The 25,773-nt window shown below is 39.2% G+C and overlaps 1 protein-coding gene across 1 annotated transcript; it reads left to right on the plus strand.

Annotated features, from left to right (window-relative positions):
* The first annotated feature begins 1,299 nt into the window (after window positions 1-1,299).
* On the plus strand, window positions 1,300-25,410 carry c1ql3a (complement component 1, q subcomponent-like 3a). Its single transcript, XM_086305421.1, has 2 exons — window positions 1,300-2,253; window positions 22,325-25,410. Exons 1-2 carry the CDS (start codon window positions 1,663-1,665, stop codon window positions 22,502-22,504), a joined length of 771 nt encoding a protein of 256 aa, XP_086161547.1. The 5' UTR covers window positions 1,300-1,662; the 3' UTR covers window positions 22,505-25,410.
* The last annotated feature ends 363 nt before the right edge of the window (window positions 25,411-25,773 follow it).

Consider the following 25,773-nt stretch of genomic DNA (forward strand, 5'->3'; position numbering starts at 1 on the left):
CTAAATGTGGGACCAGCTTAATTAATGTGGTTTGTTGAGCCTGTCCAAATTGAAGTTCACTGTTCTTAGATGACTGAAGTGGCACCTAGTGTGGACTTTTATGACTCATCTGCTTAAAGGTTTGATGTGTTATGCATTCACAGATGCTTTTCTACATACCTTGGTTGTAACAAGTCATTATTTCAGTAACTTTTGCCTTCCCATCAGCTTGATGCAGTCTGTCCATTCTCCTCTGACCTCTTGCACCAACAAGGCATTTTCGCTCAGACTGCAGCCTGCTGGATATTTTCTCTTTTTCAGACCATTTTCTGTAAACCCTACAGATGACTGTGCGGGAAAATCCCAGTAGATCAACAATTTGTGAAATACTCAGCCCTCTGGCACCAACAACCATGCCATGTTCAAAGTCACTTAAATCCCCTTTCTTCCTCATTTTGATGCTCAGTTTGCACTTCAGCAGGTTGTCTCTAAATGCACTGAGTTGCTGCCATGTGATAGGCTGATTAGTTATTTGTGTTAACAAGCAGGTAAACAGACGTGGCTTGTGAGTGTATGTGATACACTTGATTCTGTATGTGACAACATGAGTGTAGAAAAAAAAATTCTACTGAATTTTATGTCTGTAAAGTCCTTTCATGATTCATACATTGTTATAATAAATGTATCAATGCAATTATCAGTTTTACTTAAGAAGTTAATTTGTTTAAATTGCTTACATGTTTAAATGATTACATTATAGTTGACTACTAAATATCATAAACGTAAAAGTATAAAAATATGAAAATGTACAAAATATTCACATGATATAAATCTGCTATAAGGTAGGTTAAATAAGTCTACAAAATAACTTCTTTTGATTTTAAATCATGATGAAATGTTTCTGACATTAAGATCTCCCCAAACTTCGATTTATTACATTCTGTTATCCATATGAAGGAATTTATATGAATTTTGTGTTCAGCAGCTTAAATTAAATGTTTATTAAGATGGCAAATATAGACTATTTCTTCTCAAGCTTGTACAGCTGCTGTTTCATTCTCTGGGTTATGGAGGACGATTAATGACTTGATAAAATTCATGAAATTTTCAGAGCAGACTAAACAGAAGGCAAATGACAAATCTCTGGATTACATTTGATCTAGAAAGAAAAAAAACGGACATTTCTTTTCTTTAAACAACCTTCCCTATTCCTATTGGATAACAGAACATCTCCCCCCCTCCCCGGCGCTTCTGCGTGGACTCTTGGAGCACCCTGCAGACGCTTTAACTGATCCTGATTCACCTTCAGTTTGAGGTCTGTGGATCAAAAAGGAGCAGACCGCGTATCTCTCTTGGACAGCGTGTCGGAGATGCTAAATCAAACGGTTTGGGAAATCGCAGACTTCTAAACGGACCAACTTTCTGAGAGACTTGAATAATCAGTGCATCAGCAGGAAAAGTGTGGAGAGGGGAGAGGTGAGGATACAGAGGGGAGGGGGGCTGTACTTTAAAAGTTAATTAACATTAGCAAAAAAGTGTAGCTGTGCTACATTTTTTTTCTTTATAAGGGTCTGCTACCTAGCCAGCAAAATTTCACCTAAAAGCAGACAACAGGATCGTCCTGCGCTGACGCGGCTGGTCGGCAGGAAGCGGCTGGTGGCGGCGGGGGTCCTGGGGGTCGTTATGGTACTGGTTTTGGTCATTCTCATCCCTGTTCTAGTCAGCTCAGCGGGGACAGCTGCACACTACGAGATGCTCGGTACTTGTAGGATGGTGTGTGACCCATACGGCACCAAATCTCCAACCAGCACTGCCACAGCCGATACCGTGCGCGACAACAGCTTAATGCAGTCTTTACCCACTTTTATCCAAGGTCCGAAAGGAGAACCGGGCCGTCCGGGTAAGGTAGGGCCAAAGGGATTGCCAGGTGAACAGGGACCACCCGGTCCAGCCGGCCCACCTGGTGAAAGAGGTGAACCCGGCAGACCCGGTTTACCGGGACCTCCGGGACCGAGCGGTGCTGCCAGTGCTATTAGCGCGGCCACCTACAGCACCGTACCCAAGATTGCGTTTTACGCAGGGCTGAAAAAACAGCACGAGGGTTACGAAGTACTCAAGTTTGACGACGTGGTGACCAACCTGGGAAACCACTATGACCCGACCACCGGAAAGTTCACATGTTCCATCCCTGGGATTTATTTCTTCGCTTACCACGTCCTGATGCGCGGAGGGGACGGCACAAGCATGTGGGCTGATCTGTGCAAAAACAATCAGGTAAAACAAACGGCACGTAGAAGCAAAGATTTAAAGCAAACTCTGCAGTTCCACGAGGTTTCCATTGTTAGGCGTGCGTGTCCACAGTATCTGACTTTAATTTAACACGTCACATTTTGTTAGGTACATTTGATACATCTCTGGACTATCTACAAGTTAGCAGCCATATATATCCTAATATAAAAACATTTAAAAGTTCTCGACAGCACCTGAACTAATGTAAAAGCCTATTGATAGACCTGCAGTATGCAAATAAGAGGTGAACAAGCGTGCTGTCAGCCAATCTAACAGAGAAACAGTGGAACTAAACGAAGTGGAGTCTGTGGTTTTTGGTGAAACCGCAAGGCAGTGATGCTTAGACTGAGCAATGCATTTCTACGAGAGGCAAAATACAGTGTTGGCCACCTAATAGGACAGAAGAGAAGATGACACTAAGTAATATTTATACTAAGTGCAATGGTTAGAGAAACAATAAAGAATCCGACAGGATCTTTGTACAGCTTCTCTTTGAAATGCTTTTTGACTGATTAAATGAGAACAAGAGTGTTTTTTATCATCCAGTAGCCACATATATTTAGGAGTACAAACAAACCCACACAACTTTACCAGTGTACTTTATAATGATATTTAGACAAGTCTAATCTTCAAACTGGCTAGTGAGTTCTATTCCAAACAATAGAGTGCCATGGTATTTGTGCATTTGATTAATTTTAGCTGTTTAGGTAGTAAGATATGTAACCGTAGTTTGTTTAAACCTCTACATGTTAGCAAAATAAATCACTAAAGAATATACATAACAATAGATTTTGCACTCACTGTCCAACATCTCAAGTAATATGGATTCCAAATCCACGGCCTGAATAAAGGAAATAAGAAAGAAAAATGAAATATACGACAATAATTTACCCCAAAAGTACATCACATAAAGGTATTTTATGATACAACAACAATAATAATAAAAGTAAAAAACTAATAATGACGATAACAATAATAATAATTACAGACCGAGTGAACTACAGAAGCCATTTACTGCCTCTGTTTCATCTGGTATGTGTTTGTTCCATCACGGTGTCCTGCTCTCTGTGCGTCTCTGTAGTGATCAGGCTGTCAGCGATAGATCTAATCTGTGGGGCAAACCAGTGTTGCAGCACCGCTCCACCAAGCACATCTCTTCTGCCTGTCAGCCGACTACTGTAATACTGCTGCAAAGCACAAGGAATACAGCAAACTTCTTTGGGATTAATGCAGTAGAACTGCACACCATGACAAATCAGATGCTGAAATACATATTTCAATTAGGGTTACTGGTATTGGGATTTTTGACCATATATTCAGAGTGTCATGGAGGAAAATAAGCAAGACCTGCTGAAGTGATTGTTACGATTATTCCTAAAATGTTGTCAAAAACAAATATACTTGTGAAAAAATTTAAATCAGCCTTATCAAGTAATTTTGTCTTTGGAAGGTACTACAACTCTTTGAGACATATTTTAGATTGAAAAGGAAATTCTGAGGAGACTGTTCAAAAACTCAAACATGATTTATCTTCAAAATGTAAAGTGGCCTTACATCTTACATATAACTATGTGTGTTAAATGTGGACTGCATAGTGTGACTGTCAAGTAAAGGTGAAGCTCTCCGGTTCTTGATTTTCTCAGATTCTGCAAAGAAAGATGCATCCGTCTTTGCCTCTTCCTCCATATGCAGGCTCTATCAGGCTATGAAAAAAATTCTTAGATATCATTTGCTAAATACTGATGAAACCACTCCATATTTTAAGCCAACTTATTAAAAAAAAGATAGAGTTAAGATTTATCATATCCTAAGTTCTGTGGCATTCTGTGCACTAATCCTGGTCTGAGTTTCAAGTTTGTTCTTTTACATTTATGTTTTGAGACAATTTAAGTTCACTGTATATGTGTCATCCCACTAAGTCAGTTAATTTAGAAGAAAAGTAAGTAAGCACAGTTTATTTATATAGTACTTTTCACAGACATATGTCACAAAGTGCTTCACAAGAAAGGTAAAAAAACACAATACACAATACAATACAGTCATAAATACATCATAAAAACCCTGGTCTAATTAAATGCTTTTTGAAATAAAATTTCTTTAGCTGCTTTTTGAAGGTCTCCACCGAGTCCACCGTAGAAATAGTCCACAGTCTGGGTGCAACAGTATGAGAAGCAGAATTAAACTGTGAGTGCATTTCATTGTTGACTCTGTAAGATTAAATTATTATTTTTAAATTTTCTGTTGTTGCCTTTTCTCAATATGACTTTTATATGACCGAATAATAAAACAAGCTTTAAAAATGTAAATTGACACCTAACAGTAACCACAAATAAACAAGATGTTACAGTGATAGTCGTAAACCAATTATAAATATTTATGTACTTTTCTTTAATTCCATGCTGTTTTATAGTACATTAGGTATTCCATACAATAATAATCAGGCTCATCTTATCATAAAGACCTCATACGTATCACCCCAAAAGAACCCGCTTTCAGACTGCTGGTTTAATTGTGGTTCATAAGGTATTTAAAAGTAGGATGGGAGGCATCGAGCTTCCAGCTCTCAGACACCTTCTTTATTTTAAAGATTAGGCTTAAAACTTTCCTTTTTGCTAAAGCATATAGTTAGGGCCTGAATCCCCCCTTAGTTACACTGCAATAAGTCTATCCTACTGGGGGCTTCTCGTGAGGTACTGAGTGTTTCCTCTTCACTGAACTTTATCACTCACTATGTTTTTGTACACCTCTCTGCATTTAATCATAAGTTATTATTAATCTCTGGCTCTCTTCCACAGCATGTCTGTCCTGTCTCCCATCACCCCCAACTGGTTGTGGCAGATGGCCGCCCCTCCCTGAGCCTGGTTTTGCTGGAGGTTTCTTCCTGTTAAAAGGGAGTTTTTCTTCCCACTGTCACCAAAGTGCTTGCTCAAAGGGAGTCATATGATTGTTGGGTTCTTCTCTGTATGTATTATTGTAGGATCTTTACCTTATCCAATATAAAGCACCTTGAGGTGACTATTGTGTGATTTGGTACACAGATAAAATTGAACAGAATTATTCTATATTACAGATCTATCCATGTGTTTGGACTGTGTGAGAAAGGTGGAGTACCCAGAAAGAACATTTCGATCCCACAACCTTCGCAGTGCTAACCACTGTACCGCCTTCTGAGTTTAGATAGATATTTTAAATGTTCTAAACTTTTTACTTTATATGAACGCTCAAAGGGATTTTTTTAAAAGTAATATTCAGACACACACCTTCAAACAGTTCTGTACTCTATGCATTTAAGGGATTAATTATTATGCGACAGCAGTGAATCCAGTGGGAGCAATTTGGGGCCCTGTGACAAGCAGAATAAACTAGCCAGCTGTCCACCAGCTTAGAATACAGGACCGTTTTGCCATAAGGTGATAAGCAATAACCACTGTAGCATCTTGCTGCCCACACTACTTGTAACGGTAACGCTGACGTTATGCAATATATATATACAAAACCTTTTATTCTTCTCAAATAACACAAACATACTTTACCTATTGTAATGCTGAACAGCCAACAAATACAGTAAACCTGTATGGTTAAGGTAATATCAAAGGAACTAAATCCACTCATTTTATATTCATAACAATAACAATAATGATTAAAGGAAACCACGCTGACTCATAGAAGACAGGATGTCAGCATTGAGTTCATATGCATGTGGAAATAATCTCATCTTCTAGTAGTTTTCTAGACTAACGCATACAAAATAAATAAATAAATAAAAATAAATACTTCTTGCTGGAACTGCACTACGCCATGCTGCGTTGAAGTTGAAATTTTTTGCTGTTTTCAAGTACATAAAAAATATGTTTCACTGAAGGGTTTTGTGATGCGCTTTCATACTATCTTAATACTATCTAAATCTGCTCTAACCACAGCCATCTCATAGAGATTAACATTTTAATGGATTCCTCCTTTAGCCACACTCCCTCGGTTTTCAAAGTTAAGCAAAACAATAAAATTTCGATGTACACTCTACAACGACTCCACTAGTGTGGCCTTTTGCCCTTCACCATCCCGGTCTTTTGAAACTGTGACATATTTATTCAAATGAGAGATGTGAAGTCAGTAAGTTAATGTTAACAGGAGATAGCTGTGTTATTAAGGTGCATTCATTAATCTCTATGCAATTAATTAAAAATCTAGTCAAAGTTAGTGAAGAACATTTTGCATCTTGTAGTATAACTGCAGGCTAAACAAGCAGAGGTTTGACTAGCTGGTGGACTCTGCATTCATACTGTAATGAGTTGTCACTCACAAAGTTGCCTAAAGCACAATTTAATTGTAGTATTTTAATTTGATTGGAACCATAATTTACAAATTGTACTTTATTTTGTATTATTTTGTATTCAACAACAGATACTTCTTAATCAGGAATTTATCCACTTACCTCATTTTCTCTCAGATGCAATCAGAATTTTATTTTGAAATGAGAGGCGCGTTCCTCTGGGTATTCAAATGGACACAGCTTTTAATCACTCTCTGGTGGCTCCATGCATATGTTACATACTGCACACTCCAGTGGGACACGTTTGTTTGTCCAAAAATATGTCTAAAAGTAAGAGCTAAGAAGAAAAAGCAAACTGGCCTAATATTGGTGACCACAACATATAAAGAGGATGCAAACAATTTGCAGAAAACACACCTCTGTCGTACTTCAGAAGTACTGTTTTAATATTAACTATTCACAAAACATTTGTGACTATTTGTTATGCTGAACCTCCACCACAGCTGAAAAAGCTTTAAGGAATGATTAAAGCAATATTGTTGGCATACTTGGACAAAATGTTCACTTTTGATCATTACTGTAGAATTAATCTCTAATGTGATTGCAATTCAAAGTAAGAGTCCAGTGAATTCAGCTGAAAAGCTGAGCTCCATGTTTTCAGCAAAAGGAACTTCTAATTGTGCATGTGGAGCCTCGAGAAATATTTAAATGTGACCTGCTCTATTCTGGATGGAAATAGCTGGACTATCTGCAAAATAGAATCAGCATGGACTAGACTAACTGTGTATATTAAAATTAGGGCTGTAAAGTTGTGGAATATTATTTTGGAACAATTAAAGTATATGCAGTGCATACAGACTTATATACATTTATTTACTGCTTTTTCTAGTATTACAATGTACACTGCACAGGTAACCCAGCATATTTGTAAAGCAGTAAGAGTGTTTAAGTGTCTAGTCACACATTTAAATATCACTTTATTTGGCAGCACTTTATAATAATGGCACACTATTAAGTAGGGATGGGTACCAGTATCCGGTGCCATCCATAAACAGTAGTAACCAGACCGAAAAGCAGCGCACATTTCGGTGCTTTATTTCGGTGCTTTTTTTTTCCTGAGCTGTGATACACTTTAGATTCTAGCCAATCATTTTACGTTTCCGAGGATAGTAGGCGGGCCAGGTACGTACGTTCTTTTAGAGCAGAGCTACAGATTAAAAATGCCCAAGGCGAAGCGGTCAAAGTCTGGCTGTACTTCAGAGCAAAATATGCAAACTCAGCAGCCTGCAACAAGTGCTTTAAGCTGATACTGTGATACTGTCAAAGGAGGTAACACCTCAAAATCCGATGAAACACCTGGCGACTCATAGCGTTTTTTTTTAAAGCCGAGAAATGCACCGTATTTGATAGCTTGCTGCGAGACCTCACACCGTGCACATCTACTGCGGGTGTGGTGCCTGTTATCGGACCCGGAGTTAGCAACATCCCCCAAAAACCCGAAGAGGAGAGTCCTGGCCCCTAGCCCTGCCAGTGTAGCAGAAATGATGAGGATGATGATGCAGCAGCAGCCGTTCTTCTCTGCGTGAGTAGCTTCATGTTGTTCGTGTGTAATTTACGTTGAGTAGGCTAACCACGTTATTAAATTAATGCATGTAAGGTGAACTAGCAAACACCGTCGTAGCTACATGCGGCTGTCTTCTTGTTTGATGGCAGATACTCCCTTCACCCTGGCCAAAAAGGCTAAAATGACCAAAGAAAAAGTGGAAAACAGTTAAACATGAGAGGTTTTTGGACAAAGTTTGTGTTTTTTCCATTGATTAAGCACTGCTTCCAGCCAAGAGTGATACCATATATGCTCTATAGCTGCAGAAAAGGCTAACATTGTTATCTTTTTACAAAAAAAACAGCTGAACATGAGAGGTTTTTGGACAAAGTTGGTGTTCTCCATTCTTTAAGCACCGGTTTGAGCACCGTTTAAGCACCGGCACCGGCACCGGTATCGGATAAAACCTAAACGATACCCATCCCTACTATTAAGTATTATTCAGGTATTAGCAAGTGCTTACTTCATTTATATAGCATTACTCCTCTGTAGTATGCCATTTATAAATACAGTTATATGAAATCTAACTATGATCATGTAGACGTGATGTAGTAGCAGTTATAGCAGTGGTTAAGAGTAACATATGTCTGTTTTTATAAATGACATACAGTGGGGCAAAAAAGTATTTAGTCAGCCACCGATTGTGCAAGTTCCCCCACCTAAAATGATGACAGAGGTCAGTAATTTGCACCAGAGGTACACTGCAACTGTGAGAGACAGAATGTGAAAAAAAAATCCATGAATCCACATGGTAGGATTTTTAAAGAATTTATTGGTAAATCAGGGTGGAAAATAAGTATTTGGTCAATAACAAAAATACAACTCAATACTTGTAACATAACCTTTGTTGGCAATAACAGAGGTCAAACGTTTACTATAGGTCTTTACCAGGTTTGCACACACAGTAGCTGGTATTTTGGCCCATTCCTCCATGCAGATCTTCTCGAGAGCAGTGATGTTTTGGGGCTGTCGCCGAGCAACACGGACTTTCAACTCCCGCCACAGATTTTCTATGGGGTTGAGGTCTGGAGACTGGCTAGGCCACTCCAGGACTTTCAAATGCTTCTTACGGAGCCACTCCTTTGTTGCCCGGGCGGTGTGTTTTGGATCATTGTCATGTTGGAAGACCCAGCCTCGTTTCATCTTCAAAGTTCTCACTGATGGAAGGAGGTTTTGGCTCAAAATCTCACGATACATGGCCCCATTCATTCTGTCCTTAACACGGATCAGTCGTCCTGTCCCCTTGGCAGAAAAACAGCCCCATAGCATGATGTTTCCACCCCCATGCTTCACAGTAGGTATGGTGTTCTTGGGATGCAACTCAGTATTCTTCTTCCTCCAAACACGACGAGTTGAGTTTATACCAAAAAGTTCTACTTTGGTTTCATCTGACCACATGACATTCTCCCAATCCTCTGCTGTATCATCCATGTGCTCTCTGGCAAACTTCAGACGGGCCTGGACATGCACTGGCTTCAGCAGCGGAACACGTCTGGCACTGCGGGATTTGATTCCCTGCCGTTGTAGTGTGTTACTGATGGTGACCTTTGTTACTTTGGTCCCAGCTCTCTGCAGGTCATTCACCAGGTCCCCCCGTGTGGTTCTGGGATCTTTGCTCACCGTTCTCATGATCATTTTGACCCCACGGGATGAGATCTTGCGTGGAGCCCCAGATCGAGGGAGATTATCAGTGGTCTTGTATGTCTTCCATTTTCTGATGATTGCTCCCACAGTTGATCTTTTCACACCAAGCTGCTTGCCTATTGTAGATTCACTCTTCCCAGTCTGGTGCAGGTCTACAATACTTTTCCTGGTGTCCTTCAAAAGCTCTTTGGTCTTGGCCATGGCGGAGTTTGGAGTCTGACTGTTTGAGGCTGTGGACAGGTGTCTTTTATACAGATGATGAGTTCAAACAGGTGCCATTCATACAGGTAACGAGTGGGGGACAGAAAAGCTTCTTACAGAAGACGTTACAGGTCTGTGAGAGCCAGAGATTTTCCATGTTTGAGGTGACCAAATACTTATTTTCCACCCTGATTTATGAATAAATTCTTTACAAATCCTACCATGTGAATTCATGGATTTTATTTTTCACATTCTGTCTCTCACAGTTGAAGTGTACCTCTGGTGCAAATTACTGACCTCTGTCATCATTTTAAGTGGGGGAACTTGCACAATCGGTGGCTGACTAAATACTTTTTTGCCCCACTGTACTAGGGAGAAGAAATGATATATATAATTGATTGAGTACTTGCTAATATCTTACTAATGCTTAATAGTGTGACAATATTATATAATGTTATGTTATATAAAGTGTTACCCTTTATTCTACGCCCTTATATACTTTACTTTTCACTCTATAGCCATACAATATAACAACATCCACCACACACCATGAACGTCTGTTCTGTCATATCCTTCTCTGTTTTGTGCCATTGCTCACATTTTGGACTAAGAAGACAGGATCTTATATTGCGCTTTTCTACACTGAGGACTCAAAGCGGTTTTATACAACTTGCCTTAGTTGCCCATTGACACAAGCACTTCTTTTTTCTATGCTCTTTCTATGTAAGTGCTTTCTGTGTAACATTCACACACATTCTGATGGATTCATTGGAGAGGAACTTGGGTTAGCATCTTACCCAAGGATATTTGGCATGCAGACTGGAGGGATCAAACCAGAGAGGAGCAAAGGAGGCTATCTATGTCCACTGTGTATGACCATGGTTGAAGTGAGGTCATGGTTTACAGCACCAGCTGTCAGTCACCAACAATTGAATCCCGAGATCCCTTCCCAGGAATCTCAACTCTCACTTACTAGTAGCCTCAGGTGACCTCAATAGCTCAAACAATGGTGGGGTGGGGTAATGTCTCACAGAATATTAACCTGTTGGCTCAGGTGATGGGAATGACATCTTTTTTTCACACATGCCTCATGTGAGGACATGGTCAAGTTGTAGGTTACCAAGTAAATGGTTAACAACCCTCAGGAATACCTCGAATGGGACAGTCCAGACAAGTGGTTTACTACCTGGCGCTCTCCACCAGTTCTTCTATAACCAAAGAAGCTTCATGGAGAGGTGAGAGAGGTAGAAAGTGTTCAAAAAACCTAAAGAAAACCAGCTGCCTTCTTTTCAAGTTCTCAGGACTACCATGACCCAGATAACCAAGAACCACACAGACACAGAGAAAAGGAGTTTAACTAGAGTTACTCCTCTGTTTTTTGCTTCTCTATCAGTAAATCTTCTTGTACTGTCTTTGTGGATACCTATTTGAACACGAGTAGTCAGTGACGATGGAGTTATGAATGTACAAAATTTATTTTGATTAAAAAATGCAGGCTAAAGGATCGAAATGAGCTTAGACACGAGCTGTGGCACAGGCAAATGTTCTATTATGCCATCTATTACCCACTGACTTAACTGCTTGTCCACAGGACAACACACCGGACAGGAGACTGCCAGACTAAAACAGGAAAAACACACTAAAGGGCAGACTGAATAAATACAGGGAACAGAGGGAAGAAACAGAGAGGACTAGAGAGCTAGGGATGAAGAGAGCAAGAGAGTGAGGGACAGAGAGGGTGAGAGAGTGAGGGACAGAGAGGGTGAGAGAGTGAGGGACGGAGAGGGTGACAGGCACACATTTCATAACAGTATGTCTTTCAGAAAGTGCTATAATTACTAATCAATTACTTACTGAGAAGACTTTCTCTTACTCTTGGTGGTCTGCGGATGGCCTGGAACTCCTAGATCCAGGATCCAGATCCACATAGACTGCGGCTTCCTATCCTCATTTTCAAGTACATTTTGTGACAAAGTCACATACACATATATTTATTTCAGAAACTCTTAAAAGAACAGTTTTCAAAAAGTTAACTAATCCAAGGAGCTTGGAAAGAAAAGCGACTTGACTTATTTAAGTTTCTTGAAAACGTTTCACCTCTCATTTCAGAAGCTTCAGTTCTAAGACCAAATCGGGGATTCCCAGATATTTAAGCCCTAGTGGGAGTTGTCCCTTAAGAGGGTTGTTGATCATGTGCCTCATCAGATAAGCCAAGGTGTGAAAAAGCTTCTCGGACAAGAGGTAGTCTTCGAGAAACTTAAATCTTAAATCTTTCGAAGCTCCTTAGATTACAATGACCTGGCTGACTGAGAACCTACACAGTTACCGTATTGTTTATCGGATTATAAGGATTATAATAACCGGATTATAAGGTACATTGTCGATAAACCGATCTGTTTTCATACATAAGGCGCACCAGATTATAAGGTGTATTAAGCGAAACAAAACAGTCAGATAAGTCAAACTTTGCTCAACTCATTCTTTTTGCTTCCTCCACTTCTGTACCATTGATTCAGTAATGTTGAATAGAGCTACTCTATTCCCATGTTCCCATTAATGACTAACCTCGTATTGTGGATGGATTATCTCAGTTGTTCTCCTGACTGAAGTTTGTTCCCTTTAAAGCATCCTGCCACGCGATTGCATTTGTCCCTAACCATCAGGAACCCTCACGTTAACTTTCATCGAGTGGAAAAAAGTTAGCGTTCATCCTCCAGCTTCACTGTGTTTATATTATGCTAACATAGCTGTGTCGCTAGCAGTCACGTAGCACATTATTATAAACCAGCTAACCCAACTTCAGTAACCCTACAAAAGTCACTGTTGTTTAGTTTTCTGTCTTCATTTATGTTGGAAGTGATAGCAGAGCTGTGCGTTTTAATTTTTTCAGAAATTTCTCAGTCAGAACATGCTATATGATGTTTAGGTGGAAACTAGCACGCTAACTTCCTGCTAACTTCTAACTCTATTAAATGTAATAAATTCTGATTTCATGGATGCCTGGATGTTAAACGTAATTGTTACACCTGGTAAAGCAGCAACATTGATCATTTTATTAAAGATGAAAGAATTTAGACAGTTTTTAACTCTCTGTGATGCTGCAGTGTTCGTTTGACTTTGGGACCTGAAGCGGAGTTTGGACCCAGATTACTCCACAAGACTCCTGACTACGGTAGCCGTAATGCTCCAACAATCCATCAAGTGCTGCGGCTTCATAGCTTACTAAAGTAGTACTAAAACATTTTTTGACAGATATTTGAGCGCTGTGTACCACATAAAATCGGTTCAAGGTTGGTAAGCACAACCAGAATTTATACATGATACGGATTTTAAGGGGCACTGTCGATTTTTGAGAAAATTAAAGGATTTTAAGTCCGAAAAATACGGTTACTAATTAATTTGTTAGGATCCTGTGTTTTGGACCCAGTGCTTTGTGTTTGTAATTCCTTCACCTTGTCTGTCTGGTCTCTCTGTTTTGTCTCCGTGTCTATCACGCTGTCAGGTTTGCATGTCCTAGTTGCAGTATTGGCATTAATTTATTTGTGTTGAGTCTAACTTCCCTTGTCTTGTTATTCTTGATTTTCTCCTGGCATGTTTTCCATTTGTTTCCCCTTTCCGTAATCACCCTACTGTGTATATGTTGTCCCAGTCTCTCCTTGTCCTTCATAATGTTCAGTTACCTAGTGTTACTCTGCTTTCTGGTCTTTGTGCCCACTAGTTACCTAGAGAGTTTATAGTTTGCATTGTTTTTTTTGGTTTAATTTGGTACTTTGCCCTATGTGTTTTTCTTTCACAGTTCTTCTGTTAAAATGTCTGACTAACATTGGAATCAAGGACACAGCACTTTGACACAATTAATATCAGTTAGCATATCATCAATAATCACCCTGTTTTATATGTTCTGTATGTTTTATATTTTTATTTTCCCCATCTTTTAATTAGAGTTTGCACGATACCACTTTTTTATGTCCTTATATTTTACATAAGATTAAAACTTTGGGTATAAGATTCAGATAATTATTTATTAAAAGCTAGACATTTTAAATGAGAATAAAAAAGAAAAGTATGTCTTTGTGCCCCCTTTTCCCTGTTCATGCCCTATCGGCCCCCCTGGCTAAACTTTGCTAGATCCGCCCCTGCACAGTTACCAGCCGTCAGCTACGTAGAAAAAGATCCTGGTGTAGAAAGTAATATTAAATAAATTCTAACAACAGCTTATCAAGCTTAAAAGTGCTGCTGTTGTTCAGCCGCTGGTGTCCTCTTTCTGGCTCGAAGAGAGAGACAAGACTTGCGACAGAAAAGCTGATCAGCTGATCATTGATCAGTTTCACGATTGAAGTAGCAGCAAGAAGAGGCACTGGCTCCATATATCGGTTGTTAAGCTTAATGTGGGAATGCTTTACAAACATTCAGAGATGAACTTACACACTTGCTTTACTTCTCTCTGGGATAACTTCCTCGGAGATGAAATGCTGGTTTGCTAGAGGCTACAAAAACTCAAGAGGAACTTCTATCCCCAAGCCATCCGGGCCCTAAACACACACACCCGCCCTCTCACATCATCTATAATTGACTGAGACAGGACTCTCTTCCAAACACTCTAAACCCAGGCACAATGTACATTCCAAATTCCTTTAATTTTAAATATGTTTATATTGTCTATTCTGTAAAATAGTCAGATGTCTATTCATATTAATGTACAGAATTCACCTGCTTGCTGCTACTACTGCACATTCACCCAATGTATATACTACATATATATATATATATATATATATATATATATATATATATATATATATATATATATATATATGTATATATATATATATATATATATATATATGTATATACTACATATATATATATATATATATATATATATATATATATATATATATATATATATATATATATATATATATACATATATATATATATATATAATGTGGGGTGGGGACCCCACATTTTTGCACTTGTCGAGGTGCGTGTCAGGCTACATTTCACTGTGTGTTATGCTTGTATAACTATGCATGTGACAAATAAAGAACCTTGAACCTTGAAATACACAAAGCCGCTCTATCACGTGAGCACACTGCTCCGACGAGCCGAGTTACGCCGTGTCGCAAGTTTTGTGAGGTGCTTTTTTGATATTTAATGGATCGGATTACATTTTTTATTTCTCTCCGATATCCGATCCAGTAATTTAGGTCAGTATCGGACCGATCCGTCCATCTCTACTTTTAATATTGTTCGTGTTGCTTTTTGTTATAAGGTGATGCCTTATAACAGCATCACCTAAAGCTCCAACAAATAAAATGTATGCTACGTCTACTAATAATAATAATGAACTAAATTTAGCACAAAAGGTAAGGAAATTGGTGTTTGATTAAATATTTCTTTATTGTAACAATGCTTCTTGGCAACAAATCTAGGAAAGCCTTTGTTTTCTGTAACTAAAATGCATTTCTGGGTTGAGCATGAGTTGAGTTGAGCATGGGTGGGTTGTACCCATGGAAAACTTGCCAGTTCTTCTTTGCCAATGCCAAACAAACAGCTTGTTCCCCTATTGACTCTCGTTGGGTATCATTTATTAGGCTGAATGACTAAAGTCTGAAGAAACACTGGCAGTTTACAATTTCTGAGCTGGGGGTTCAGTTTATGGCTGAAATCAGATTTTTTTACTCCTTCTCTTCCTCTCAGAAGATTGGACAAGAAAAAAAAGTAAACCCAGCTCACACGAGACAAAAGACTAACAAAATAAAACAAATAACAAAAACAACACAAAGCATAAGAAGAACTCAGAACCGAGAGGCTGACACCATGCATGTATTACTTCTAGCCTGGATTATTGTAATTCATTAATATCAGACTGCTTAAAATGCTCCCTGAAAAGTCTTCAGTTGAAAAGTTGATCCAGAATCCTGCAGCAAGAGTAACAACTAGGACTAGAACAGGAGCCCATATTTCCCCATAACTCCTGAGTCCCGTTCATTGTCTCCCTGTTGAGTTCAGAACTGAATTCAACTTCCTTCTCCTTACATACAAATCTTGAATAATAAAAACATGTCAAAGCCTAAAGATCTAACTGGACTCTGTTATCTTAACAGAGCATTTAGCTCCTAGACTGGGGACCTGTGGGTAGCATCGGTGTTATGCAGGGGCCTATGGGGTCCAGGCCCACCCAGTAAATCTACGGATATATTTCAACTAGAAGTTTCACTAATTTATAAAACTTAGTGATGGTAAACTTAAACACCCATATTGATGATAAGTTATTATAGCGCAAGCTCAATTTCACGACTTATTTCATTGCTGCCAACCCTATTTAGAAAAAAATATAATTGGAGGAGGAGCCTTCACCTGGTGGAACTAACAGTTTGGGTTTAAGATACAGGGACCTCTCTTCTTTTAAGGTTTGACTTGAAACACTTGGGGCTGAGCATAGCCCTGAAAGCATTAACAGCACCTCTTCTAAAGTTATTCACGATATTTTTGAGCAAAATTAAAATAAAATATCAAACACTGTAAGTATTAGGCTGTCTCTTGCAGAATTCTACTGAAATAATACAATCAGTGCGATTTAAATTCTTCAGCATTGTTTGCCAACTTTACCAGAGCTTCTGCTTCTATGGTGTCATAATGGGACCTTTTAAATGTGGCCATCTCTGTCTTGTCTTTTGAATGTTTATCTTTTCTTCACCTTTCCTGCTCTTTTGGTATCAATCTGCTGCAATTTTAATCTTCACTGCTCTCTCATCCCCTTCTCTCTCCTTTCCTGGGTATAAAAACAATGCAGTAGTCATGTGCCAATTAATTATATGTGATGTGATGATGAGATATTTAACGACATCTGCCTTCACAGCCACATCGCTGTTGTAGAAAAATAATTTGAGCATTGAAACCCAACTGATTTTCTGAGATTTATTGAAAGAAAGTTAAAACCTTTGCAATGGGATCAATACAGCATGAACAGTGTTCGTACCAGCATTGACAAAAAGGCAAAATTGTAACAGCTTCTGTCGTGTCGATGCAATCTTTGTCTATTCGCTATTCGACAGTGAGTGAAGTGCTCACTGTCATGTCGGCACCAGCTTGGTAACGAAGTGTGTCATGGCCTTGAGCAAAGCTTAGAGTCTTCATACAAAAGACAATTTGTACAAAATATACATTAGGTAAAATAAATTTTCCATGACAATCACCTCTGTTTTTGTAAATTTATATTTTCCTTTTCACTTTTCAGTATACTGTTTTGGAGTAATTATTCTTCTTCCACTGTTATTGTGACTACATTTTAATATTTAATATTTAGTGTGTGAATGGGTGGATGACTGAATGTAGTGTAAAGCGCTTTGGGGTCCTTAGGGACTAAGTAAAGTGCTATACAAATACAGGCCATTTACCATTTAATTTATTTCACACAAAGAATTCTATGTATTGTCTTTAAATGTCCACTGGAGTTCATTAATCCACAGTCAGTGTTGGGTTTAAGGCCTTCCAAAGTAATGTGTTACTACATTTTTCAGTTATACAGGGACTAAACCCAGTAATTACATTAAAGGTACAATTATATCATTACCTGCGTTTCAAAGGCTCTTTAGTTACAAGCACACATGGTGGATAGGAAGGGGAAAAAAGAACTCAAACTGACTCTTGTTTTTTTCTTTCTGCCTGGTTGGGCTACAATCAGCTAATGTCAGTTCACGTGCCAAGAAGAGGAAAATAGCAGAACAGTTTTTGATTGGATATTGTAGTTTTTTTTTTGTTTTTTGTTTTTTTGCCTGTCCCGTTTGGCTCTTTTGCCATCAGAATTGTTGTCTAAAGGCAAAGAAAGATGCCCAACGGATTTACTTTACCAAACTGACCATCCCAGCCTTGCCGTAATGGTCCATTTGATTCACCTTTTATTGTTTATTTTATTTTCACTTACTGAATACGGGACAGACTTGACTGGGGGAAAGAAGGGGAGAAAGAAAGAGGGAAAGAGAAACAGCTGAGAAGAGGGACGGGGGAGAAGGGCAAAAGACAAAAACCAACAGAACGGGCAGAGAAAAAAAAATGCATATATCAATCACCTGGATCACCTGCTGAGAAAGAAAAAAGAAAGCAAGCAGAAGAGAACAAGAGTAATAGAATAAACAACATCACAATGATATATGGGAATATGACAGTAAATACTAAATGTTAAACATTATTGTGCAGCACATAAGATCAACAGAACACAGTGTGCTTTGAGGTAGGAGCCAAAAAGGGTGTAGTTTGTGGGTGTGATCACCCGTGTGTACACCTGTGAGCATGGACGCGCTTGTTTTTTGTTTTTTAAAAGGTTCCTTCATGTAATAATCTGCTAGAGGGTGTGGGGGGGCCACAGCCCCGTCCTCCAGGGCGTGAAGCAGGTGTGGAGGAGATCAAAACTCCAGACATCCAGAGGCCCCCAGAACACAAGAGACCAAGGAAGACCAACAGAGGGGCAGCTGCGCCACTGTCCCGGAAAGAGCTGAGGAGAGTCCCAGATGAGGGCTCACTCAGCAGCCGCGGAGCAGAAGCCAGGGGGAGTTGCAGTGACGCGCCCGTGAGCTCCGCCGGCAGCCAGCTGCGCCTGAGTGACCGAGCCCCAGGCCGAGAGGCCGGGGGCACCCCACCTCCGAAGTGGCCCGAGCGAGCCCCAGGCTCCAGGCCCCGATAAGCGGCCGCCAAGGAGTGAGCCGGTGTGTACCTGGACGCCCATCCCCGGACACAAAGAACCACCAACGCACCGATGTCTGAGGGGGTCCGCCACTGGCAGGGGAAGTGGTGGTAGGGGGAGATAGGCCTCCAAACCTTGGAGGGCCTGAGATGTCCCCAGAGAGGTGGCGCCTGATACCCAACCTGACATATAGACACAGACATACAGGCACACACAGATACAAACATCCATTCCCACCCTCATGCTCTCATATGCACTTACTCCACACTCAACCAACGTGGAGACAGACATAAAGAGACGTTGTACACACGATCACACTCCCCAAGCGTACTCTACAAACCGGGTCTAGGTGCCCTCGCCCCTGGAGGGGGGAACTGCACCCAGACCCAGGTGGTGTTTCCCTTTTCCCTGCGGTGGGGGGAGGCAGACCGCCCCGACTCCGCAGCAGCAGGAAGGCTCCACACTCCAGACGGACGGCCAACTCCTCCTCCTAGCCCCCCTGCTCCAGCAGGTCGCAGAGAACGGGGGTGAGAGAAGACTCCAAACCTCCCTCCACCCGCTCATTGTAATGTTGATGCATGTGTGTTCTAAGGTGCATTTAAAACCCAGGAGGGCATGGAGCTACCTGCCAGAGAGCAGCAGGTAAGCGCATGGTCCCTCCTGCTAGCCCTCAATGTCTACGTGTATTTAAAATTGAGAGGTGGGCAACGATGCCAAGATCATTCTTTCACCGTAACAAACATCAGGCTTTGGCGAACAGTCATGGAAATTTTCAGGGCTCTGTGGAAATCCATCAAAAAGATATGACGAGAGAAAAAAGTGCCTCATTTCCAGAGTTTGAAATCTGAAGAAATCTGAGCGAGGGACAGATTTCCACCCCTCAAACAAGTCTAACTCATCTCAGAATGGTAATAGGTGAGAAAATAATTCTTGAATTGTGAGTGTCAGGAGTGTCTGAAGATATACTGGGACAAGCCTCATATCTTAATTTCGCTTCGTTAAGGAGATATGACAATTTGAAAATGCCTCTCATTAGAGAAATCCAGCGGTGATTTTGAATAAACTCTCCATTGACTTTCAATGGAGAGTTTTGAGACTTATTGTTGCTCTGAGGAGATTTGCAAAAAATCTGTAACTCCCACAACAATGATAGTGACATTTCCTGAAAGCCAGCAAAAATACCTACGTTTTGATGTATAATTTGTGGAAGTTGAGTGGAAATTGAGCGAGTAGCAAGAAGTTGTTTGGACATGAAGAGAAAATTCAGAATGGACGAGGGCTCACTCTGAGTTAATTGCATAGCAACCATAGCAACGCATGTATTTTGTGAAAAATCACAATTTTGCAACTGAAGACTTAAAGAGGCATTAAATGAAAACAGTAACAGATATGAAAAAGCTGAATCACACAGGAAAAGCCCAATCATTTGAGAACATTTTAAAGTTTGAATGGAGTTTCTAGGTGAAAGTATGAGGAAGTAGTTAAGTTTCAAAGACAAGAAAGTTTTAGCAGAATTGTTTGTGGTGAATTTCACTTGATATCCGTTGAATGTTCCTGGAAAATATTATAAACGATTATTTCAATTTATTTCAATTCTAATTGTACTGAACAAAGTGAATTAACCTCCTGAGACCCGAACTCTTCCAGGGCATGCATTTTTAGTTTCTCTGTGATATTTGGGCATAGAATGACTTTTTTTTTAACCTAATTTTGTTTTCTAAGAAAAATGAGAGCCACATATGAGGATATTCGTTTAAAATTTCAATAGAACAGTGGCAGTATAATGTCCTCGTAAGTGGATATCAGGTCCTTGTAGAGCAAAATTGAGTAATTTGGTCTAAATAACCCAAAATGTGATGTCCACATATGTGGACGCCAGGTCCAGGAGGTTAAATAAGACTAGACTAAAAAAAATCATCCTTGATAGTTGACATGAAATTCTCACATTCCTATACACTGTGTGCTGAGTTTCATCTCAAGCTTCTGCACTTTTCGTTGAGGTAAAACGGACAATTCCGCTCAAACTGAACAAAGTTAATGAAGTATAATAACACCCATATCAAAAATAAAAAATTTATTACGAATCATCCTTGATAGTTAACATGAGATTCTGCCCAGATTCCTCTTCTGACTCTGCTCTACATGTGTGCAGTTTAATCTCAAACCACTGCAAAATCTCCCAGAAAATGCAGACACCAGATTTCAGAAATTCATAAAAGATCATCCCTGATGATTCCTCATTTTATCCAAAATGCCATCCAAAAACTTCTCGGTCAGCAGTGGTTTTCCCCTTGGAACCTGTCCTGACCTTAATGTAGACCATACCTTCATACAATTCAGATGTTGTTCTGGGTTCTTTTGTGATCTGAATTAGTTGTTGATATGTTCTTGGAGTAATCTTGGTAGGCTGCCACTCCCGAGAAAGTTAACTACTGTTCCCGGTTTTCTCCATTGTGTATAAGCTATAACATGCCATCAGTCAGATTTGGATTTCTGTTTTGATTTTAAAACCATCAGTTGAAAACAAGATCTAAAAAGTGCAGGCCTTACAGTTAGGGTTACTAACTGTAAGGCCTGCACTTTTTTCAGTTAGGGTTAGTGGTCGTGATTATACCACAAAATTGGGGGAAAAAATTCATAGGAGAGGTTCTACTGATCTTTTTGATGAGCAGAGCCTGTTTCAGTTTAAGTGTTGTTTTCAATAAATTGCATGCTCAAAAAATGTTTTGTCTCACTCCCATTTCTTCCTCTTCCATGTCGAAGCTCTACTTGGAAGCTTGTTAAGATCCAACCATGCAAAATATGGGGTTTTTTTGGCCATTTTTTAAGTGGTCTTAAACTTTTGATCATAATTGTATTTACTGGTCTAACTGCTAACTGTTAGAGCAAAGTGGATATCTAATGAGGTGTTGTGGGTCCAGGTAAGATCGGCAGGGATAACCGTGCCCAGAAACCTGGAGGTGTAGACAGATTCCATATATAATAAGAGGGGAGTGGGAGTGTCTCCTGAAGTCCATTAAGAGTTCTTTTCTTTTATGGATGCTCAGCGTCAGGTTATTTTCTGAGCACCAGTGGGACAAGTTCTCTACCTCCGCCCTGTACTGAGGCGGCTGTTGTTGTGATTTGGCACTATATAAATAAAATTGAATTGAACTGAATTGAATTGAATAGATGAGCCCAGCTGTATGCCATACTATATGTACTATATTACACTATTTTATAATGACATGATTTCTTGGAATAGCTAGGGCTTATCCTCAAATTATCCACAGGTACCACAACACATGGGGTTGACTGTTCTATTGTTTTAAAGCCAGTAGCTCCCCTCTAATTCTTTTGAGCTTTTATGCTCACTTAATATGTATGCTTCTCTATTTTTTCTTTTTCTTATTACTCATGTTGTTGACATACATCTTTTTACACAATCACATTACAGGGGACCTGCATCCCTTTTGGGGCCAAACTAAAATTCCTCTTAATGCAAATCATTACATTTACACATTACATTTTGAAATAAGACTTGATTAAAATCAGGGGTAGACAAATAGTAGTAAGTCTCTATGAAATATAATGTAAGTCCTTTTAATGTCCTCATGATGAAACACAACTCTGTCTGTTTGTGTGTGTATCTGCATTTCACGTATTTCTGTAGGTACGTGCCAGTGCCATAGCCCAGGATGCAGACCAGAACTACGACTATGCCAGTAACAGTGCTGTTCTGCATCTAGAGCCAGGAGATGAGGTCTACATTAAACTAGATGGAGGAAAAGCTCACGGAGGCAACAACAACAAGTACAGCACATTCTCTGGATTCATTATCTACGCTGATTAAACTATAATTACTACATTTTGGCTTTCAATTATTGGCCTTCTGGCTCAGCGCTTCCACAAATCATCTTCTTCAAATGTAATTTTTTTAAAACTTTTGTGGAGAAACCAAGAGAAAGCTGCATAATGTATTTCCTATGTTTTGCTATTCTCATGATACTTGTTGAAAGTATCTCTCGACAGGAAAATTAATTGTTTAACTTTTTTTGTAAACATTTCCTGTCTGTATACTATCATGTCATAATTAACACTGACATGCTTGTTCCAATAGTAGAACTTGTGGGGTAATGGTGGTTAGCTCGGGGGTGGAGGGCGTTTCAGGGGTTGGAGGTTTGAAGACAATTCTGTCATGAATCTGACATCATCACAGGCAGCATGTCAACAAATCCAGCAAACATTTAAATCAACAAAGTAAATGTGGAAAAGAGGAAATCAAATATAAACATGACATTAAGAAAGTTGTTTGTGAAAACAACAACTAAGGCCAGTTAAGTCTGCTGATGCAAAATTTTTTGATTTGATTGTTAGTGTTTTTGGTTTTACAAGTTGGAACCATTTAATTGTTTATATCTAAAAAAATTAAAGCAATTTAATGGAAAAATGAAATGGTATATACAGCACAATCAGAACAAATATGAATGCAAATGTTTTTGCTCCATATACAGAAGAATAGTAGTTTGTGTTTCACTCCTAGTCACCTTAAAACTCATGTTTGTCATGTTATTTCCCATTTTTGGACCCAATATAATGCAACACTCAGTTAAATATATACTATCTGATATACCTGGCGATGGGAATGTTGATGTATAAATGTAGGATTGCATTTACTGGAAGACGTTTGACTCAAAACTTCATGTCATGTCCCAGTCTCTCCAGTCTAATGAGGAGGTCAGTTTGATGTCTCTGCATCTAGCATAGATCAGTTCTGTCCTTACAGTCTATACACAAGCTAAAAGCCAGTGGAAATTGTTTTTTGTTTTTTGTAATTTTAACAGCAGTTTGTATGGCTGCTATTGCTTGTCTGGTGTAGGTGCAGTGACTATGCACAAACTCTGAAAGGTTTTGCAATTTCTGAACAGTTTTAACAGTGTACAACTGATTAGTCTACAAATGAAGATGACCGAGACAGCGCAGACAAATGTTCACAATTTTATGTTTATGCATTTTGTCTTTTTCAAAGAGATGCTGGTACTGATTAGTCAAATAACAGATGGTAAAATGTCATACATGATCTCGATACACCATATTTCACAGTATAAGTCACTTTAAAAAGCATGTAGACTACAACATATTTTAATGGGTTGTTGGCTGACATATGGACTTGTGTTTGTACCAGCAGAAATAATTGCTTGACAACCGTAATCTTATCAAAGAATTGTATTAAAAACTGGCGATATTAGAGGTTCTTTACATTGAATAAAGTTTAAATTAAAGGTGTAATCATGAATATGTATAAAATCGTTTTGTAAATTGCTTTAATATCCTTTCACACTACATTACTGGCATGATAGCCTTAATGAAATTATGGAATAGACCTTCTCACCAAGGTCTTCTCACCAAGACCTTCTCACCTAATTCACACAGAAGGTTCTCTGCATATTAAGCATATGCAGAGAACTTTAGGGGACCTAGAATAATTGTTATTCTGTGTATCAATTTCTTTTTCTTTTTTGGTTTGGCTTTTTTTTGCACCAAGTTTTTTTTTAAAACACAGTGAAAGTAAATTTAAAAATAAAATCACAAACTGTAGGTTTGCAGGTAAATGTATGCTGGCATACTTGACCCATCAATGTTCAGCCTGCAAGCAGGGAGTTTTCGGGTGGTTGCGAATCTCCCTGGAACTTCCTCTTTTGGCTTTAGAGGAAACGTAGGGTGCCCTGGTAACCATGTTTGCTAAGTCTTAGGCAGTCAGTTCTCATTCCCAAGGGCGTCAGGCAGCTGTGATACAACTGCACCTGTGAAGGACCCTGTTGCATTACATTTCAATAAAGAGAGAATTTGGAAGAAAAGATTAAACATGAAAAACTGTGACTGGTCAATCAAGAGTCTAATTTTTTTTTTATGAACTGCCCTGAGATGAGGTGGAACTGGAAAGGAAGAAGATGCATGGTACATTATCTAAACGGCAGCATAAACAGATCAAAATGAAATTCAGAAACAGTGAATAAGGAGTTGCTAAAGACAAACAAACATGTAATTTGAAGATGTCGGCAATCTAACAAAACAGTATCTGACACCCTGGAATAGAAATGCATCGGTGCTTGTCGTATCATAGCCTCACTAAAGCTGCATCTTTCTCAATCAAATTAAGATTTTCTGGTCTACCAACTAATATCATAGCCATAAGTGCTGAACACAACTTATCATGGCCTATTTTCTAACAAAACCTTTGTATTTATATAGCATGTAAACAAGTGTCATACATACCTACAAATATTAATATGGTGTTATCAGCATCAGTGGTATCCAAGTATTTAAAAACTGTCATTTCCTGTGCCTTTGTCCAAGATCACTTTTCTTTCTAGTGCAGTTTTTACAGTCCCTGAAGTTAGTACAAATGTGAGTGCATACTGCTCATATGGTATATTTGAACTGCAATGTGAACTGGAACTACTATGCAGACATAACAAAATGACAACAATACGGTGTCATGCAAGGACTGTCTGAAAATGTTGCTCATACTGGAATCTTCTGTAAATGCTGTATTGATATAATATGTTCTTTGTTTTCTGGAAGAGTGTAGATGAAATGAGATGCTTAGTTAATCCTCTTATTAATTCAATAATTACTTGTTGTAAAGTCATAGCCTGACCATTGTATGTGTGGTAGATAAAGTGTGTGCAATATTATGAAAACTTTGCACACTCCTCCTGTCTTACAACAGTCCCCTGTGTAGTATTACTTCAAAAATATCTCAATAAAATGGATAGAAATAACACTGTGTCTGTGTGTGAATTTCAAAGTATTTGAGATATCACTATTATATGTTTGCAACATAACTGTCTTTATAGGTCAAATCCTATTCTTCATCAAAAGCCAAGGCCATGCATTTAGTGAGAGTCCCCAGGCTCTGCCACCTATGCTACCCCATGCTGACTTTACCCAGCTTAACAAGGTCCACATCAGCTGTTGAGAGAACACATCTTGAGAACATACTGAATGAAAGTGGGCTACTGGAACAAGGTACACATGGACAAGGACTGACAATATGAAATGGATGGAGCGTTACTTGAACTTCCATTTTCCAAACATAATGGAGTGGCTCTACCTGCA

The sequence above is a fragment of the Aulonocara sp. 'chitande type north' Nkhata Bay genome, linkage group LG9 (genome assembly GCF_057382095.1).
Source record: "Aulonocara sp. 'chitande type north' Nkhata Bay isolate Kocher_YH1m ecotype deep benthic linkage group LG9, A_spYH_male_GT1.1, whole genome shotgun sequence".
NCBI lineage: Eukaryota > Metazoa > Chordata > Actinopteri > Cichliformes > Cichlidae > Aulonocara > Aulonocara sp. 'chitande type north' Nkhata Bay.

Bases quoted from the DNA above. Each gene is read 5' to 3' on its own strand.
- c1ql3a (XM_086305421.1), top strand. From the start codon at position 1,663: ATGGTACTGGTTTTGGTCATTCTCATCCCTGTTCTAGTCAGCTCAGCG. The intron at 2,254-22,324 runs GTAAAACAAACG...GTATTTCTGTAG, and splicing joins ATCTGTGCAAAAACAATCAG to GTACGTGCCAGTGCCATAGC.